General features: G+C 26.6%; 5 protein-coding genes across 5 annotated transcripts; 2 read left to right on the forward strand and 3 right to left on the reverse strand.

Annotated features, from left to right (window-relative positions):
- The first annotated feature begins 461 nt into the window (after window positions 1-461).
- ABCC10 (uncharacterized protein) lies at window positions 462-5580 on the forward strand. The gene is made up of 9 exons (XM_003288311.1): window positions 462-509; window positions 718-956; window positions 1037-1206; window positions 1271-1541; window positions 1603-2203; window positions 2278-4654; window positions 4716-4765; window positions 4832-4970; window positions 5038-5580. Exons 2-9 carry the CDS (start codon window positions 747-749, stop codon window positions 5498-5500), a joined length of 4281 nt encoding a protein of 1426 aa, XP_003288359.1. The 5' UTR covers window positions 462-509; window positions 718-746; the 3' UTR covers window positions 5501-5580.
- A 334-nt stretch (window positions 5581-5914) lies between these two features.
- On the reverse strand, window positions 5915-7198 carry DICPUDRAFT_33911 (uncharacterized protein; the record flags this gene model as incomplete). The annotated part of the gene is made up of 1 exon (XM_003288325.1): window positions 5915-7198. The coding sequence occupies one exon, from the start codon at window positions 7196-7198 to the stop codon at window positions 5915-5917; it is 1284 nt and encodes a 427-aa protein (XP_003288373.1).
- Window positions 7199-8277: 1079 nt separating this feature from the next.
- Window positions 8278-9342, forward strand: DICPUDRAFT_79171 (uncharacterized protein; the record flags this gene model as incomplete). The annotated part of the gene is made up of 2 exons (XM_003288312.1): window positions 8278-9074; window positions 9147-9342. 2 exons carry the CDS (start codon window positions 8278-8280, stop codon window positions 9340-9342), a joined length of 993 nt encoding a protein of 330 aa, XP_003288360.1.
- A 112-nt stretch (window positions 9343-9454) lies between these two features.
- On the reverse strand, window positions 9455-11343 carry DICPUDRAFT_55370 (glutamate dehydrogenase, NAD(P)+; the record flags this gene model as incomplete). Its single annotated transcript, XM_003288326.1, has 2 exons — window positions 9455-10950; window positions 11270-11343. 2 exons carry the CDS (start codon window positions 11341-11343, stop codon window positions 9531-9533), a joined length of 1494 nt encoding a protein of 497 aa, XP_003288374.1. The 3' UTR covers window positions 9455-9530.
- Window positions 11344-11965: 622 nt separating this feature from the next.
- Window positions 11966-12565, reverse strand: DICPUDRAFT_152593 (uncharacterized protein; the record flags this gene model as incomplete). Its single annotated transcript, XM_003288327.1, has 1 exon — window positions 11966-12565. One exon carries the CDS (start codon window positions 12563-12565, stop codon window positions 11966-11968), a length of 600 nt encoding a protein of 199 aa, XP_003288375.1.
- Window positions 12566-13199: the final 634 nt, after the last annotated feature.

Consider the following 13199-nt stretch of genomic DNA (forward strand, 5'->3'; position numbering starts at 1 on the left):
AATCAATATTAAATTCATTATATATAGTTTCAACACACTAAAACCACACAATAATTAAAAAAATAACCCCATCAACTATTATATATAATAAATACATAAAAAACAATTACCCACACATAAAAGGGAAAAAAACAATTTTTTCTTTTTATCAATGGCGAATTATATCATCATAGAACTTTCCTTTTTATCATGATTTAATAAATACTATTTATTTTTATTTATTTATTGGTGCGTGTGTGTACATATAGCTGATTTATTTTATTTATTTTATAATAATTTATTTATATTTTTTTTTATTTATTTTTTTTATTTATTTAAATATATCAATCAAAATTAAAAAAATTATTTTTACAATAATATATGTAATATAAAAATAATATATATAATATATTATTGTTATAATCTGTATTCCTTCAATTTTTATTTCCTTCCAGTTTTAAGAAATAATTTAATATTTTTTTCTTAAACAAAATAATATTCTTTTTAATTTTTTGGATAATTTTTAAAAAGTAAATATTAAAATATAAAGTATTAAAACTAAGGTTTTGATTTGTTTATTTTTTGTAATTTAAAAGTTCAAAATAAGAAATTATCTGTCGTAATTTAAATTACTTTAATTTTTTAAAAAAAAAAAAAAAAAAAAAACTAAACTTTTAATTTTAAATTTAATTTAAATGTCAAATATACTAACAATAACACTAAAAATAACATCAATAGAGATTTTATAGAATATAAAGAATTGTAATATGGGTAAAAATAATAATGATGAAGACCAAGAACAACATCAACAGATAAATGATATCGATAGTATATCACATCCAAACATACCTCAACAATCAAATGAATTTCCCTCAATTGATGAAATTAAAGAAATCGGTGAACTTGAAGAAAATAAAAAGAAAGAAAAAAAAATTAAACATTTAGGTTTTGGTGGCAAACCCTCTGCCGAGGAAAATGTAAGTAGATTTTAAAATATTCTTTATTATAATTTAATTTAACCATTTTATTAAAATATTATTTATTTTATTTATACTAGAGCAATATAATATCAAAAGCAACATTTGGGTGGGCTGATAAGTTTGTTTGGCACTGTTATAGAAATGTATTACAAATAGACCATATTTGGGAATTAGCATCATATGATAAATCTGAATATTTATCAAAAAAAATTGAAGAGGCATGGAAGATAGAAATGAAAAAACCAAAGTATGTAATATAAAAAAACTTTATAATTTATTTAAATAAACTAATATAATTTTAAATTTTTTAGACCAAAATATTTAAGAGCAGCATTTAGAGCATTTGGTGGATATTTTATTTTAAGTTGGTTGTTTTATGCTATTTATGCAGCATCACAATTCGTTGGACCAGAGATTATTAGCAGAATGGTTAAATTTGTAACTGCATCAATTAATAATATAGATACAGGCGAAGATCCAAACATGGGTTATTATTATTCTTTAATTTTATTTTGCTCCTCAATGATTGGATCGTTTTGCTTATATCAATCAAATATGATTTCTGCAAGAACTGGTGATAGGGTAAGTCAAATTAAAATAATCTTTTTTTATTTATAACTAATAGACATTTTTATTTTTTTAGCTAAGGTCGATTATAGTTTTAGATGTTTATAAAAAATCATTAAACCTTTCAAATTCTGCAAGAGCAAACTCATCTCCAGGTGAAATTGTAAATTTAATGAGCAACGATGCACAACGTATGGTTGAAGTGTTCCAGTTAGTTAATAATGGTGTTTTCGCACTTCCACAAATTATTGTCTGTATTGCTTTGCTATATCGTGCTATAGGATGGCCCACATTTGTTGGTTTAGGTTTAATGATTTTATCAGTTCCTTTAAATGGTTTATCCGCTAAAAAACTAACAGAAATTAGAAGAAAATTAGTTGACTATACCGATGCTCGTGTTAAAACTACAAATGAAATATTACAAGCAATCAAAATTATAAAACTGTATGCTTGGGAAGATAGTTTTGCAAGAAAAGTCATCCAAAGAAGAGATGCTGAAATCAAATTATTATTCCAATTTTCACGTTATAGAGCAGTATTAATTGTAGTCGTAGCTGCTTTGCCAACCGCTGTTTCTGTATTAGTTTTCTCTTCCTACTATGGTTACCATAAAAGACTAAATGCTGCAGAAATTTTTTCTGCCCTATCTTACTTAAATATTCTACGTCTACCACTAGGTATGCTTTGCTATTATTATATAATATAACTAGACAACCCATTATTTCTTATACTAATATGTTTAAAACTTTAGGTTTCTTACCAATTATTATAGCATTAGCTGTACAAATGCAAGTTGCTGCAGACAGGGTTACAAAATTTTTGATGTTACCAGAAATGAAACCAGTTCACGAAACTCAAGACCCAAGTAAACCTAATGGTATTTATATAAAAAATGCAACTCTATCATGGAATATTGAAAAAAAGGATGAAAATTTTGTTTTAAAAAATATAGATTTAGAAGCAACAGGTAAATCTTTAACAATGGTAGTTGGTTCAGTAGGTTCAGGTAAATCCTCATTATTACAGGCTACACTTGGTGAAATGGATGTCATTGATGGGGATGTTTCGATTAAAGGTTCAATAGCTTATGTACCCCAACAAGCTTGGATCATCAATGCTACATTGAAGGATAATATTTTATTTGGCAAACCATATGATGAAGAAAAATATCGAAAAATATTGGATGTGTGTGCACTAGAGCGAGATATCGAACTTTTTCCTCAAGGTGATCAAATCGAAATTGGTGAGCGTGGTGTAAATCTCAGTGGTGGTCAAAAACAACGTGTTTCTATTGCACGTGCTGTATATTCAGATGCCGATATTTTTATTTTAGACGATCCATTAAGTGCTGTGGATGCACATGTAGGCAAGCATCTTTTCCATAAATGCTTTAAAGGTATCTTAAAGAACAAGACTGTAATTTTAGCGGCAAACCAACTAAACTATTTACCATTCGCAACAGATGCAATAGTTTTAAAGAATGGAGAAATCTCTGAAAGAGGTAATTATCAACAATTAGTATCATCCCAAAAAGAATTTTCTCATCTTTTGAAGGCATATGGCGTAGATGAAATCAAAGATCATGATTTAGAAATTGATGTTCCAGATGATGAAGAAGAAATAGTAATTGAAGAAAAGATAAAATCAACAAAAACTAATACCATTTCAAAGGCAAGTGGCAGTTTAACATCTCAAGAAGAACGTGAAGAGGGTGCCGTAGCGTTTTGGGTATATTGGAAATATATTACTGTTGGTGGTGGTGTGTTGTTCTTGGTTACCTTTATCTTCTTCCTTTTAGAGACCGGTTCAAGAACTTTCGTTGATTGGTGGCTATCTCATTGGCAGACCGTTAGTACCAAAAGAGCTATAGATCCAACCGTTAATGAGTTATCCGATACCCAATTCCTCGGTATTTACATTGGTATAGGTATCACCTCGATTATTATCTCATGTTTCCGTAACTTCTTATTTTTTGACTACACTGTCAGAGCATCAAGAGCACTTCATCATCAACTATTCAATGCCCTTTTAAGAGCACCAATGTGGTTCTTTGATATCACCCCACTAGGTCGTATTATTAATCGTTTCACCAGAGATTTAGATGGTATTGACAATTTAATTGCAACAGCAATGGCTCAATTTATAGTATTTATAACTTCAGTTATGGCCACTCTTATTTTAATTTCAATTATTACACCATTTCTATTAATACCCCTTGGCCCAATTTGTATAATCTTCTATATTCTTCAATTTTTCTACCGTTATACATCAAGAGAACTACAACGTTTAGAATCAATTTCTCGTTCACCAATTTTCTCGCATTTCTCTGAAACTTTAGGTGGTGTTGTCTCAATTAGAGCTTACAAAAAACAATATGAAAATATTTTAACAAATCATGCCCGTTTAGATAACAATAACAAATGCTATTTAACACTTCAAGCTATGAATCAATGGTTGGGTTTAAGATTAGATTTCTTGGCAAATTTAGTAACCTTCTTTGCATGTATATTCATCACCATTGATAGAGGAACTCTTAGTGCCGCAAATGTTGGTTTATCACTTAGCTATGCTCTTACTTTAACCGGTAATTTAAATCGTGCCACTCTTCAAATGAGTGATACAGAAACTAAAATGAACTCTGTAGAACGTATTTGTCACTATATTAAAGGTCCAGTAGAATCTTTACAAATCACTGATATTCGTCCACCACCAAATTGGCCAGAACAAGGCTCTATAAAATTCGAAGACTTTTACATGAGCTATAGAGAAGGTTTGGATCCAGTTTTAAAAGGAATTTCAATCGAAATTCATGCAAAAGAAAAGATTGGTATTGTTGGTCGTACTGGGTCTGGTAAAAGCAGCACGCTAGTTGGCCTATTCCGTTTAGTTGAACCCAATCAAGGAAGAATTTTAATTGATGGTCTTGATATTTCAACTATAGGTTTAAAAGATTTACGTCGTAATTTAAGTATTATACCTCAAGACCCAGTTTTATTCTCTGGTACATTAAGAGAAAACCTCGATCCATTTAGAGAACATGATGATGGAACACTCTGGTCTTTACTTGAAGATATACAATTAAACACTGCTGTTCAATCTTTAGAAGGTGGTTTAGATTGTAAAGTTAGGTAAGTATCATAAAAATAATTATTTAATTTATTCAAATACTAACCATTTCATTCAATATAGTGAAAACGGTGATAATTGGAGTGTAGGTCAACGTCAATTAATATGTTTGGGTATGTTTTAATTTTAATTTTTTTTCCGCCTTACTATACTAACCAAACTCTTTACCTTTTTTTTAGGACGTGCTCTTCTTAGAAAGCCAAAAATTTTAGTTCTCGACGAAGCAACCGCCTCAGTTGATGGTAATACTGATTCATTGATTCAGAAATGTGTAAAAGAAAAGTTTAATGATTGTACAATTCTTACAATTGCCCATAGGTAACTATAATTACATAAAATAATTATTTAAAAAGAAACTATATTAACCATTATCTATAAATAATAGACTTAATACAATTATGGATTCAGATCGTATCATGGTATTAGATGCAGGTAGGGTATCTGAATTTGACACACCATGGAACCTTTTACAAGATCCAAATGGTCTTTTGACTTGGTTAGTCGAAGAAACAGGTCCTCAAAATAGTATTTATTTAAGAAATCTGGCACAGGCAAAAAAAGATGGTTTAGATATTTTTTCCATAACACCACCCCATCAAAAACAACATTTAAATGATTCAAATGGTGATATTGATAATATCAACTCACCATCTCAAAATATAAATAATAATTCCAACAGCATAGAAAATATAGATAATAACATTAACAATGTTGATAGTGGTGACAATAATGAATATACAAATGACAATAGCTTTTCAACAGGATCATTTGATAACAACCCAGCAAATTTATACGGAGATCCTAATAACTATTCAGCATTTACTCCTAACTCAGAACAAGATGATTAATAAAAGCATACTGTTATTTAAAAAAAAATATAAAAAAATTATTTTCTTTAAAAATTAATTAAAAATAAATTAAAAACCTGAATTGAAGAAATAATTGTATTTATTGTGGATAATTTTTTTTTTGGTCCGGGGACTCTTCTTACTGAGTTTCTAATTATTATTATGATTTTTTCCTTTAGCTTTTACCTTTCTTTCTTTCTTTTCTTTCTTTCTTTCTTTCTTTATTTCTTTCTTTCTTTCTTTTTTTTTTCTTTCTTTACTGGTCGCTTTCGTTTTTTTGGTTTCTTTTTTGGTTTCTTTTCATCATTTGAATTACTATCAGAATCTGTGATGAAATATCTTCTCTAGTGTAAGGGTATAGATGGTGAAACTGAATATTAAGTTTTTACCTGTACCCTTTTTATTTAAATCTGATTAATCAAATTCTTCAATTTTTTTTACCCCCATTGCTCTTTTTAGTTGGTTTTGGATATCCTCTTCCTCTTTAACTTGTTTACCTTTATTTACTGATTGTGGGACATTTTTTTCTCCAGATTCTTGTTTCTTTATATTACCACCCCTCTTTGCTGGTTGTTGTTTGTCACTTTTCTTTGCTTTGGGTGACATTTTTTTATCCTCCAAACATAAATCACCCATTTGATTAAAAAAAGCTTCTTCTTGATACACTTCGTGCACGAGATTAAAAGTACTATCAAAAGTCAAGTAACAAAACAGAGGGTCATGTGTAGAAATACCCTTTATATCGAGGTTTTTTTTGTTGAGATAAACTTGAATATCTCGAAAATCATTAATGTAATTTTTATATCTTACTGGTATTTTTGAAACATTGCGAATATTAACATAGTTTTCATCAAAAACAGTACAAAAGAAATCTATTTTCTTTTTTGATATTTCAGTTTCGGAATAGTTTTCGTCTATATTAGGTGTTGTTGAGATTACTAATTTTAAACCAATTGTATTAAATACTTTCTCTTCTATTTTCCATTCAATTAAATCGAGATTAAAATCACCAAGTATCAACAGCTTGATGGGTTCGTTTGCTATTTTATTGTTTATATACCAATTTACAAATTTGAAAAATTCTAATAAAAAATCCCTTCTATCTTCTTCCGAATATCCCAGGTAAACTGAGTGAATATTGATTACACATAATTTTAAACCACTATTTGCTTTGACATCGCCCCATTTTATTTTAAAATGAACAATTTGAGTTCTGTATTTGCCTTTATCTAGGAAATCTGTGGTGTATTCAACTCCTTGATTGTTGTCCTTTCTTTTACTTTCCTCTATTAGATTATAAGAGTTTTTTATCCCATCTTTATCTATTGATAGCTTTTGTTTATTATAAATAATTGCTACTTCTTTTTTACTTCCTGGCGGATATGTTATTAGATATTTCTTTTCAGAATCATTAAACGATTTTAAATAATTCTTTTCATTTATACTCAAAGGCTCTTGAGTAACATATAAATCAAATTGAATATCCCTAGTAATTATTTGATTTGTAATCTTTCTTAATTTGGCATAACCCTTTTTAGTTAAACCCTTTGAATTCCATAGAAATACTCTCAATATATTTTCTGGTTTCTCAAGTTGTATTAATTCATGTAATATATTTGAATATGTTTCTTCCTGATTAAATCTATTATCATTTTCATCATTTTTATTATATAAATATTTATGTGGGGATACATACATTTTATATTATTCTAAACTATTATTATTACAATATTATTTATTTATTTGTTAAAGTGTGGAATAATTTAATTTTAAACTTTGATTTTAATTTTTAACTTTAAATTTTAAGTTTTAATTTTAATTTTTAATTTTTAATTTTTAATTATAAATTTTAAATTTTAAATTTTTATTTTAAGTTTAATTTAGTTTAATTTAGTTTAATTTAGTTTAAAAAATAAAAAAAGAGATAAAAAAAAAAAATTTCAATTTACAATGCCCAGATTATATGTAGACCCCTCCAACTTTTATTAAATCATATATAAAATAAGATTTACCAATAATAATTGATATGAAGAACCTTAATACCAATAATGATTAATTTTAAAATAAATTTTAAGGATTGGATAAAATAAAAATAAAAAATTCTAATAATAAAATAAAAAAAAATTACTCTATTTTTTACCACATTCTCCTCAAACCACTTTTTTTTTTTTATATGCAAAAAAATAAAAAACTACACATAAAAAAAAGTGTTTGAGGTGTTTTTATTTTTATATTTTATATTTAAACACTTTTTTTTAAAAATATAAAATTTTATATTTTTTTTATCATTAATTTAATAATTAAGTGTTCATAAAAGTTTAATAATATATAGTAAATAAACAAAATGAGGTTAAGTGATGAAGTTCGAAATTCAATATTATATTATAAAAACAGAGGTCACAAGTCGAACTCAAAAATTGCAAAAAATTGGAGCACATAAATCAACAGTAGCAAAAACATTAGAAAAGGTAGAACAAACAGTCTACAAAGTAACCTCATCAAAGGTTAATATAGATCGACTTACTCTTCACCAACTGCAATTGCTAATATACCACAACGATATCATGGTTTTTATTTTGATAACAATGGTTTTTTCTGAAAATTACTTGATGTACTAAAAAGCATTCATACGTATAAAAAAAAAACTTCCAAATTTTTTAAAAGATTAATTAATGTAAAAAAAAAAAAAAAAGATTTTTTTTTTTAAATTTTTTTTTTTAATTTTAAAAAATTTTTTGATTTGATTTTTTTAATATATTAATTAATAAATAATAAAAATGAGTGCTAATATAACTCAAAGAAATAATAAAGAAAACAAAAGTATTAAAGAAACCAGTATAAAACAAGAATCCAATACAACAACAAATGAAAAAAATAAAAAAATTTCAAAACCACTTGGAATATTAATTGCATTAAGACCATGGTCTTTAACAATTTCAGCAACATCAATTTTATTAGGAAGTGCATTAGCATTCAAAGAAACAGGTAAATTTGATACATTTATGTTTGTTGTAACTTTAATCGGTGGGATTTCAGTACAATCATTTGGTAATGTAGTCAATAGTTTTTATGATTCCAAACGTGGTAATGACACTTTTGAAAAATCAGCAGATAGAACAATGTTTGACTTGGGCCTTTGCGAATCAGAAATCATCAATTTAATCGGCTATCTTTTATTCCAATGTGTTGTTTGTTTAGGATTAGTTATATATCGTTTAAATGGTGATTATAATTTAATTTTAGAAAGTTTATTACCGATGGTAGTCTTTGGTTTATTACTTTGCATCTTTTATACCGCAGATCCAGTTGGTTTAAAGTATATTGGTTTAGGAGATCTTACTATATTCCTTTGCTTTGGTCCACTTTTAGTTCAATCTAGTTATTTACTTCAAACCCGTTTCTTTGATTTCAATATCTTTTACTACTCAATTCCATTAGCCATGACCATTGTTGCTGTTTTACATGTTAATAATACAAGAGATATCGAAGCTGATAAGAGCACAAATTCAAAAACCATTGCCTCTATCGTTGGTCTTAAAGGTTGCTTTTATATTTTTGTATCTTTATATTTAATGTAAGTTTTTAATTTTAGAATCATATTATTTTCAAAGAATGTTAATAAAACTAACCCACCTTTTTAATTTAGTTCATATGGAAGTTTGTTTGTATTTTCATATTTAGAAAACAAGTACACAATGTTGATGCCAATTATAGTTTTACCCAAAGTTATTAGTTTAATTAAGGAATTTAAAAATGGTCAACTAAGCGATGCCAAAACTGCCCAATTATCATTCTTTTTTGGTGGTTTAAATGCCATTGGCGTATTATTATCATCAGATTAATTTATAAACAAGTGCACATATTTATAAATAAAATACACACAATTATAAAAATAAATAACAATAAAATATTTTTTTAAAAACTATGTTTTTTTTTTTAAAAAATAAAATAATTACATAAAGAGTATAATCTTTTTTTTTTTATTATTATTATTGTTGCAATAAGGGGATTAATTATATTATTAAAAAATTTAAGAGAAGACGTTACCTGATGATTCGTAAACAGCTTTAATTTTCATGATGGCGTTGTATAAAGCAGCTGAACGGTAATCAGTGTTCTTTTCGATGGCAGTCTTTCTAGTTTCAGCGCAAGCATTAGTCATGGTATCATCTAAACCTGATCTAACAATATCGATTTCATCAGCACCATGGATGACTAAACCTCTTTCGGCATCAGAGAGTTTCTTACCAACAGTGTTTTCAACAAATTCTAATAAGAGTTTCTTTGATGATTCTTCCCATTTCTTGTTTAATCTACCGAAACGAACGTGTGAAAGATTCTTTAACCATTCAAAGTATGAGACAGTGACACCACCAGCATTGAGGAGGAGATCTGGAATGATGATGTGACCTCTAGCATTTAAGAAGTCATCAGCACGTGGGGTCATTGGACCGTTAGCAGCTTCACCAATAATTTTAGCTTGGATATCAGCACAGTTACCGACGTGGATTTGTTTTTCAAGAGCGGCTGGAATTAAAATATCACATGGAATTTCGAGGGCTTTAACAGAGTCGTGGATGTTGGTGGCACCTGGGAAATCAATGAAACTACCGTGTTGGAGTTTGTATTTGTTTAAGGCATCAATGTTGAGACCTTCTGGGTTGAAGACAGCACCATTGTGTTCAGCAACGGCAATAATTTTAGCACCAGCTTGTTCGAAGAATTTACCAGCCCAATAACCAACATTACCAAAACCTTGAATAATAATCTTTTTACCTTTAATACCTGGAGTTAAACCAGTCTTTTTGAGAACTTCTTCGTATGAAAGGAATTCACGAATACCGTAGAAAACACCTAAACCGGTAGCTTCAGTACGACCACGAATACCACCTGATGAGATTGGTTTACCAGTGACACAAGCCATTGAATCAACATCGTTAGTATTGAAAGCTTGGTAGGTATCACGAATCCATGACATTTCTTGTTCACCAGTACCCATATCTGGAGCTGGAACATCAACACCTGGACCAATAAAGTTCTTTTGGCATAAAAGAAGAGTGTAGGCACGAGTGATTTTTTCTCTTTGAGCAATAGTGTATTTCTTTGGATCGATACGGACACCACCTTTAGCACCACCGAATGGAACATCGACGACGGCACATTTGTAGGTCATTAATGAAGCAAGAGCCATAACTTCTTGGAGATCGACTTCTTCTGAGAAACGAATACCACCTTTGCATGGGAGTCTGTGGTGACTGTGTTGAGCACGATAACCAGCAATAATATCAACATCACCATGTTCATTTTTAATTGGGAATTCAACACGAAGAGCAACGTTACATTCTTTCATGTTATTTAAAACACCTGGTTTTAAGTTGGTTAAACCAGCAGCTTTATCAAAGAAAGTTTTGAAACATTCTAAAAATCTTGGTTCATTATCAATTTCTTGTCTATTAATTAAAAAAAAAAAAAATTATTATTATTATTTTATTTTTTAAGAAAAAAAATATGTGTGGTTTGATTTGATTGATTGATTGATTGTTTTATTAATTTATTATTTATATAGAGATTGTTTTTATTATCACTGTTCTATCATTTATTTGTATATATTTTTCCTCTTTTAGTAATGTTGGTACCAATCGATTAAATTTGGTGGAATTGATTAATTTTTTTTTTATTTGATTTGTTTAATTTTTAATTTTTTATTTTTTTATTTTTTATTTTTTTGTTTTTTTTTATTTTGATTAGTGTTTATTGTTTATTACTTACTGTGAAACTGATGAGTATTGTCTCATACTTCTACCAACAATGTTGGTACGGGAAAGACGTGCAAGAGTTTGCATTATATAATTATATTATTTTATTAAAAAAAATAATAACTATAATATTAAAAAAAAAAAAAAAAAATTTTATAAACGAAAATTTTGATTTTTAAAAAAAAATTTAAAAAAAAAATATTAAAAAAAAAAAAATTAAAAAAAAAGAAATTTTAAATTCTCTGGGGATGAACTTTCAAAAAAAATATTATCTTAATTTTTTTTTTTTTCTCCAATATAAAAAACATATATATTTTATAATGTAAAACTAATCAAAAAAAAATAAAAAATATAAAAAAAAATAAAAAAATAAAATAAAAAAATAAAAAGATTATATTTATTTCTAAATTTGTTTTTTTACATTTTTTTTTAAATTTTTTGATCCAATCGAAATATTTTGATAATCTAATAAAAATATAAAAAATCACCCCCTATTATTTTTTATGTTATAATTTTTTAAAATTTAAAAAAAGGTTAATATATAATTTATAAATTATATTTACATATCAAAATATTTAATATTAAATTATTTATATAGCCATTATTATTAATAAAAATAAACCTTTTATTTTTTTATTTAAATAATTAAATTTATTTATTTATTTATTTATTTATTTTTATTATTTTTTTTTTTTTTATTATTTATTTTCTATTTGTTGCAAAATTCTACATGATTGTAGGTGCCCTCATAAGAAGTGCAATAATCTAAAAAATGGGTGACGTCGGTACGAGATGGGGAACCTGAACATTCTAAGTTTTTATATGTATAAGTAAAAATTGAAGTTGAATTACAAGACATTTTACTTGATACACCGTTATATGAGCTACAATAATCTAAATTATAATAATCAAAGTTTATAAAAGTATCTTTATAATGACCATTACATGCACCACTATAGTCAACGGTAACATAAACATCTGATGGGATTTCTATTTTGTCTAAAATCGAGTATTTTAAAGTATCACCACTTGTAGAATTACAATAGTTTGGTTCATAAACTACCTCTTCAAGAAATTGGTTGCATTGCATATCAACGTATTTTCTTTCAATAACTTTATTACCAGAAACTAAGAAAATTCTGGAAATATAATCATCGTAGAAACATGTTTTGGTCAAAATTGTGCCTTGAATTAAAGATTCACCAGAACATGAAGATCCTTTTTCATAACTTTCCAATAAAACATATTGGCCATGAACCATGGCAAGTAAAAAAGAAAAGAATACAACTAAAGCTTTTAAAACCTTCATTTTTTTTTATTTTATTTGTTTATTCTATTTGGTTTTTGTTTTTAATAAATTTCCATTTTTTTATTTATAGTTTTTTTTTTTAAAAAAAAATATTTTTTTTTGGAATTTTACATTGATAACAAATTGATCGAAAAAAACAAAAAAAAAAAAAAATATCTTTTTTGGAACCAGTTCAATTCCATTCTTCCTTAAGGAAGATTCGCCGTTCCATTTTTATCTTCCATTAAAAAAAAAAAAAAAAAAAATACAGTCAATCATTTATTTAATAAATTATAACCATAATTAAATTAATTAATATTCTTTTTTTATTTATAACTTTATTATGAATTTTTTTTTTTTTTTTGGGTCGGAAAAAAAACCGAATTAAAATAATATAGGAGAGGTTTTTCGTTAATATTAATACTAGGGGCTTTTTGATTTATTGATAATTAAATAATTAAATAATTTTTTTAAATTAAAAGAATATCTGTGAGAAATAAAAAAAAGTAATTTCAAAAATGATGTTAATAATAAAAACGAAAAAAAAAAAAAAAAAAAAACGGTAATATCATATTTAAATTAAAATTAAATTAAAATTAAATTAAAATTATAAGAATTAGCAAATTATTAAATAATAGCATAGGAACAGCTATTT

This window comes from Dictyostelium purpureum, assembly GCF_000190715.1.
Source record: "Dictyostelium purpureum unplaced genomic scaffold DICPUscaffold_131, whole genome shotgun sequence".
NCBI lineage: Eukaryota > Evosea > Eumycetozoa > Dictyosteliales > Dictyosteliaceae > Dictyostelium > Dictyostelium purpureum.

Coding starts and splice junctions, on each gene's coding strand:
- ABCC10 (XM_003288311.1), top strand. CDS start 747: ATGGGTAAAAATAATAATGATGAAGACCAAGAACAACATCAACAGATA. Junction 957..1,036: donor AACCCTCTGCCGAGGAAAAT/GTAAGTAGATTT, acceptor TATTTATACTAG/AGCAATATAATATCAAAAGC. Junction 4,766..4,831: donor ACGTCAATTAATATGTTTGG/GTATGTTTTAAT, acceptor CCTTTTTTTTAG/GACGTGCTCTTCTTAGAAAG.